Source organism: Penaeus monodon, chromosome 16, assembly GCF_015228065.2.
Source record: "Penaeus monodon isolate SGIC_2016 chromosome 16, NSTDA_Pmon_1, whole genome shotgun sequence".
NCBI lineage: Eukaryota > Metazoa > Arthropoda > Malacostraca > Decapoda > Penaeidae > Penaeus > Penaeus monodon.
In genome coordinates this window covers 7862196-7869695 of record NC_051401.1, presented here as the reverse complement: position 1 = coordinate 7869695, position 7500 = coordinate 7862196, and the positions used below count along the sequence as shown (strand labels likewise).

The 7500-nt window shown below is 35.2% G+C and overlaps 1 protein-coding gene across 1 annotated transcript in view; it reads right to left on the bottom strand.

Annotated features, from left to right (window-relative positions):
- LOC119582487 (DNA-directed RNA polymerase III subunit RPC8-like) overlaps window positions 1–6895 on the bottom strand; it is a 9597-nt gene extending 2702 nt beyond the window's left edge. Inside the window, exons 1-6 of the mRNA XM_037930771.1 lie at window positions 6756–6895; window positions 3940–4060; window positions 2778–2961; window positions 1878–2015; window positions 1203–1330; window positions 1–427 (exon numbers count right to left, since the gene is read on the bottom strand). The exon at window positions 1–427 is cut by the window's left edge and continues 2702 nt beyond it. Of these exons, the coding sequence (XP_037786699.1) occupies window positions 323–427; window positions 1203–1330; window positions 1878–2015; window positions 2778–2961; window positions 3940–4050 (666 nt within the window). The 5' untranslated portion in view covers window positions 4051–4060; window positions 6756–6895 and the 3' untranslated portion in view covers window positions 1–322. The remainder of the gene's footprint in view (window positions 428–1202; window positions 1331–1877; window positions 2016–2777; window positions 2962–3939; window positions 4061–6755) is intronic.
- Window positions 6896–7500: the final 605 nt, after the last annotated feature.

The window sequence follows — 7500 nt, the reverse complement described above, 5'->3', positions numbered from 1 at the left end:
ACGTTATATCATAGTTGCTCCAGTGAAATAATCTGCTGTTATGTGTATAATTCAGTAACCACCATAGTTTCCAAGCCATCATCTAATCTACACACTCAACAATCCCTCACTTTCACTTTGCCTAACCAACAACAACAAATAAAAAAAAAACACTATATAACACTTTTGACACAGTTAAAAAGTGTTCATACCTATTCATACGATCACAGACCTATATGTGAACACAGGTTTTTTCTCAGTGTCATTTTTGCAGTTTTGAGAACATGCAAAAAGGGCAGTGGTCTCATAACGCAAATGTGGATACCCACTGTGGATACCGTGGTCATGCCTCCTCTTCCTCTTCTTCCTCCCTCTCTTCATCACCTTGGTCACCATTGGCATTTGTCCACCATGACACTAACCCCAAGCCTTGATCATTGATTGCCCCCTGTGAAAAAAATACATATATGGTGAACAAGGACGATATTAATTAATAATATATTTCTTCTATTATTCAAAAAATTCTTATCTTGTTTTCAAATATAAAACAATAACGCATTAAAAGAAAATTACACTACTTTGCATTCCCATTCATCATGTCTGTCTGCATGTAGCCATAACAGAAGTTGATTTAAAAGAAACTAGCATATCACTGATATAAGGCATATGCACTGTCCACAATACTTTTATTTTGTGAATTTTGTTTACATATTGCGGCTCTACACGCACTTATTCACCAAGCATTTAATTAGTAGGCCTGTCTGACCTCACCTGATTTCCTCCTTGTAAAACTGGTATGTATGTCCATTCCCTCCTGACATCAACAATTTAGGAAGTCTGGATGCTTCCATCACCATTTTCATTTATATATATTTGGCAATTTTTGTCCTCTTACTATATATTGGAGGGCTAAGTAGCTCCAAAACATTACCTTGAGTGCACTAACACCTGTTTTCATGTCTGATAAATGTGATCAGTGATCAGATACAGCCTTTCAATTGAATTATGGCATTTCCCAAAAACTGTAAATGCTGTCACCAAATGTATTGCAAGCAGGATGATGTGCTTTTATTTTTTTTACTTGAGCAGCTGACTGCAAGCAAATCCCAGCTTGGTATGAGTATGAGCATTGGTATTGGTATTGGTATTGGCTTGGTATGAGTGGAGTAAACTGATTTTTATCTTTTCATGTGCTTCATAACTATCATTAAAATTATACTTACAAATACAATGTAAGGAATTTTTCCTTCCTTCCTGTCTGCTACTGCACCATCTCCCTCAGTCATACCAGGTGCTGATGGAGTTGTATCTGTAAACTGCTCTGCTATCACTTTGAAGCGTACTTTTTCCCCTGCAGAAAAGAGATTTGTTGCTTTCATTACCATACAAAAAATTCAAGATTTCAAAATGGCAAAAATACACAAAGTCAAACCAGCCTTACCAACCACCTGTATAGGATGATCATGTCTTTAGCAACCTCCCAAAATTCACGATATAAACCTGTATACAATGGTCATAAAGTAACCAGCAACTGCCCTGTTTGCTTCTCAACTGGCAAAAATCTGTACACAACTACCATCTATTCACACTCATATGCCTATCTGCTAGTATGAATTTATTTCTATGAATTTCTTATACCTACAGAGTGGCACTAGGGCAGTTCAAGGTAAAGTGTACAAAATGGATGCCCACCTGTCTAGAAAGAACACCCACCTACATAAAGACCACTTTCTTTGTTTCCTTGAGCTGTCTTTCTGTAAAGGACTGACTTTATATATGATGATACTAACAGAACAACAATGCTTTTGACATAAAGAACCAGCAAAAGAAATACAAACTTAATTCATAATAGTTTTACATTTACAGCTGTTAAAAAAATAATGAAAACACTAACTCACCAATATCCATGAAAAGGTGATGTGTTTCATCATCAGTCTGGTAATCCCACACCCAAGTTCCATCAGTCTCATCAAAGTGAGAGTTTGTCATCATGGCATCGCGTCGGATATAAACATCCTCATAGAATCCAAGGCTTACTGAAAGCAAGGTAAAAGAATGTATATATATATATATATATATATATATATATATTAAACTTTCTTAACACTAATACTACTATAACCTGTTTTTAAATAACTGGCAAAGGTCAAAATATTTGACAGTCAAAAATAAAATAAATATTCAACATAACACACAAACACTATTCATTGTGACAGATGTAGAAAAGGTACAAAAGAGAATGCATATGACGTTTATTACATCTTCATCAGAAATACACCATGTATTTCTATCAAAAATATAACCAAAACCAGTCAAATGCATCTCTTGAACACAAAAAAATATATGAAAATCTACATTTGCACAAGAAATGAACCTTTCATAATGTGTATGATCTGGAACATTGAAATATTTTTCTAAGTAATTAAAAAATATTTTTTTCATATATGAAAGTTTCAATGACACTATAACCATGCAATTTTTGCATTGATAATTACAATAATATTAGTAATAAAAATATTCAATGAATAGGGTTAAATAGTGAGGTCAAGGAGGCTTAGTAACAAACATTGGTGACTAAGAACTTATGGAATCATCAATATATAACATACATAAAAAAATATATATAATGTTTAGTAAAAAACAAATAATGTGGTCAGTGCAAGTAATTCATACTTGCTTACTAGCACAACTGGGTTAATGTCTTATTCTTTAGATGTTTTATCTCTTATATACATATTCATAAACAGAACCCACATACAAAAAAAAGTAAAAAATAATAATCCCCTAACCATATTTACCTTGGAGACCATCAGCATCTGCAGACTTGATGGTGCCCTCTAGGATCTCTTCCATGAATGGTCGAAATACAACGTAGCGAAATGTGACACGTGTATGTGAAGCTCCATCACCAGGGAAAATGTATGAGTCTCCCAAAGATGTCACATCAAACAAAGCTATACATAGTCCGACATTCAAAACCACCTGAAAAGTGGAAAAAAAAAAGGGATATGAAGAGCAAAGAGCAAATATACTGGACCTTTTTCTATTTATGTTCATCCCTATTGAAGGAAATGACAAAAAATTGATATTCTTTTTAGCAGAAACTTGAACAAAAACAATCAAGATATCTGTTAAAAATAATAATAATAACAAATAAATAAATAAAAAGAAAATGTCCCTCATCTTTCCGGCAGTGGTGTAGGCTGTGGGAAAGGAATGGCTGACATGGTGTACAGATGTTCTGTTCTTATATAAGTTTATTATTTATTTCCATAAGTAGGAACTTAGCCCAGCCAGTGCTGTGGCTGACAAATCCATACTTCACTGGTTAACAATATTTTTTGCTACAATCTAATCTAATTGTACAATTCATTTCAAGGAAACCCTACATGGTAAGAGTAAGGAGGTCTTCCTGAAATGTATAACAGGCTGGGCTGGATTTTAGGGAAAATTCCAAGAGGGTGGGGCTGGACTACTGGGAAGGTGGATGAAGGTGTAGTCACAACAAATTAAACAAATAATGTGCTCACAACTTGGAGAAGGAGAAAAGATTCTCTGAGGGGTGAGATTAATGGGGGGGGGGGGTACCCTTGCTTGCTCAGTAAATCTTCGTATTATGACAGGTGCATATTTTAAAAACTCCATCCAGACACTAGGGTATATTTGTCAAAAATACTATTTATACTTTTTGCTTATTTCTTTGTAATTACTAAAATGGGTTGCATTGAAAAATAGCTTTGGTGATGATAAGAACTATTTTCCTTTATATTGGAAACTAGAGGAAAGAAAGTGAAACTTTCTTGTGAATAAAAATAATAATTCAAAACCTCAGATTTTACTCACATCTTTCAAAAATAATCTAAAGTAAATGCTGAAAATATTCAATAACCTTTAACATGCAATTTAATTGTTAAGTTTTATAACAATAAAAATCTCAACTAATACTATAGAACTACATACCTTATTGGCAAGTTTCCGATTCAGCTCTTCCACCACTGCATCATTGAGTGTTTGGCCAAAGAGCCACGGAGGGATACGAACCATGTGACGTATCTCAGCCAATTGGAACATTGTGACTTTTCTGTAAGCAAATGAAAAGTATTAAAACAGTTCTATTTAGCATATTGCATTCTACCTGAAAAAAATCTATCAAATTCTCATCAACCATAAGAAAATATACATTTATTGACTATATATATATATATATATATATATATATATATATATATATACATATACATATATACATATACATATACATATATATATATATATACATATACATATATATATATATACATATACATATATAATATATAATACATATACATATAATATAATATAACATATACATATATATATACATACATACATACATACATATCATATACATAACATACATTAATATACTAATATACATACATACATATATCATACATAAATACATATACATATACATATACATATACTAATACATATATATATATTATATATATATATATATATATATATATATATATATATATATTATATATATATTGTTCTTGTTGAACCTCAGGCTTTTTTACTTGGAGGTAATATCAGGTGACCACAAGTAATACACAAATAATCTTCAGTTTTTAAGGCTACTCAGATAACTGGAATCAAAGTATACAGAGTAATTCTTAACACAAGGGCTGCATAAGGGCAGACCAAAATAAATAATAGTGCTATAGCAGCACTACCTCACAACCTGAACTTCAGTGTAGTTTCCCAGGCTGGGTCACACCAGGTCCACAGCCATGTCCTCACTCATTGGACAATGGCCTCCCTTTGTTCCCTGCATGCTTACATAGCATGTACTTAAGCTGCAGAATCTGGAACTGAGATCAGCAACCCCCAATCCTCCAGACAACCACGACAACAGCAGCAGCAATACATGGACTGCCCAGTCCTTAGCCAACTGGGGAGCCTACCGGCCCCATTGATCTCCACTTCACCTTTAGCACCAACCCATACTTGTGGGCACTCACACCCACAACAATCACTCCATAATAAGATATAGACCAAGCCAAGTAGTAGATGACAACCCACTACCACACTGGTGACCCACAGAGTGATACGTCATGGTACTTCACTTACTAACTTAGCTCACTCTCTATAGGGGGTGTACCTGCAGCAGCATGACCCCGCAACTTGAAGTTCTGCATAGTTTGGGTTTGGTCACACCAGGTCCACAGCCATGTCCTCGCCAATTGGACAGCGGGCCCTCCTCCTTCCCTGCGTGCTTACACAGACCAGTCCAAGTGGTATATGCCAACCATTAACCACATTGCCTTGTTGAGGAAGCAAAAAGACACTAACTGTACAAATTAATGTACAAATGTAAAGGATAACAGTGCAACTAGATATTAACCCAATAGTTGCAGATGACATGTATGCATGTCCTGACCACTTTATCTTATTTTATTTACTGTGTCTACAAACAGATGACTTAGGCACCAAAGAGCCAATTATTAGTCCTACTGATCCCATCTGTTTACCCTTTGTTTATTTTTGGTAAGATTTTTTTTATGGTTAATCTTTACAATATGGACACATTAAGCTAGAGTTCAAGTCATTGGTATAAGAAATAATCTGCAGACATGAATGATAGCACCAAAAATGAAGAGAAAAGATCACAGAAAGTGCCACTCAAAGCCTAAATCCAGTTTTAGCTCTTTCTTGCTGTGCATACTGAGGTGAAGACAATATTTCCCTAGGGGGTGTTGGGGATCCCTTTCGGGCATATCCAATTATGGCACCTTAGGCTGATGAATAAATTTTGTGACATGGAGTTGGGGGACTTAGTCTCTGGCGAGTGCATCTCGCCAGAGACCTCTTTTATTTTTTAACGTTCATTCAACTTTATAATAATCATAAGTTCAATAATAATAACAGTATCAACAGTAACAGCTTTTGAAAAAAAGAAACTTTTTCCTGCAAATTTCCTGTAACTAAGGGGAAATCAGGTGAGGTCACTACCAGTTACCAATTGACTCCTTGGTGGCTGAGCACTTGTGCAGCCATCTGTATGCAACAAAATACAAAAAAAATACAGTGGATAGTGGGTTAAAAGGTGAAATACACCAGCCATAACTGCAGTGACTGCTTATTGGTACTCAAATTCATGATCATCTCTACCAATATATGGTCATAAACATAGAGCTTATTCACCATATGTGGTGTTTATTTAGTGAGGCTCGTCTAAAAGTGTTTGCCTGTATATGGACAAGATCTTGCATTGCAACATTTCTAGCTTGTGGGCCAAAGTTTCATCCATATTACATGTAAACTGTTAGGCATGCATTAAAATCAATTATGTTACATCCCCTAACAATCCTGCCTACATGCTGAAGTTACATATTATTCACTGGTCAAAATTCTGCCCACTTTCCTCTTTTCTAAATTTCTGACTCATGAACATGTGACAAAAGGAAATATTGATGATCATGCAGATTTATAATATCTCATAGTTACTATTCTGCAACAACGAAAAGAGGTAAACAGAATATTTTGGGATACCCGCCTGTTCAAATAATTCGAACTCTTGACTTGATAATTACTTTGCTGCCTTACAAATAGTATCCTAATTGGGTATAATAATAATCTTATCAAATATCTACTTTTCACCATATTCTTTACTAATTCACATTTCTCTAAAAAACAATATCAGTAAACACGTTCTCTGACCTAAAACAAACGTTTACATACATCCCTAAAACCCGAGACATTTCTACAAACACACATATTCCCACCTTATTCTAGACAAGAATACTCCAGTAACAGCCTAAGAGCCTTCCTCTGGCTGACAACACTCCTGACACAATACAATATAAGCTTGCATCAGCTCGCCAGGCATCCCTCGCCGACCATGTGCCGAGATTGTTGTTTACGTCTCAGCTGATTCAGCGGAGGTACATCTTTACAAAGTCTAAAATAAAGTCCCCTTACATCGTCATTTTCATGCTTGTATATTCAGGTTTTCGTAATTTCTAATGGATACTTGTTTTTTTTTTAAATGTTTTAGAGGGATATAAATAGGCACAAGTTTAGATCTTCATAACGTCAAATCTACAAACGGAAATGATAATTTCTCTCTAATTATTATACATTTTGTCTATTCTCCTTCGCTCTCTCTCTCTCTCTCTCTCTCTCTCTCTCTCTCTCTCTCTCTCTCTCTCTCTCTCTCTCTCTCTCTCTCTCTCTCTCTCTCTCTCTCTCTCTCTCTTTGAAATGCTCCATCCCCCTCATAGTATCCCCCGCCACTTGCAATTTACTTGGATTTAGAGTATTAATTCCTGACATTTCTCTTAAAGAAAGTGTACGAATTTCCAACTGGGCAAGCACAACTGATACCGAGTCAGTGGCCATATACCATGCCATCAAAAAGGCAGTGAACAGCAGTGACACCTAGTCGTCTTCTCTGAAAGCCAAGGTACACTCTACAGGCTTGCTTCACTTAGTCCGGAAAACATGGTAACTGGGAATATCCCACTCCAA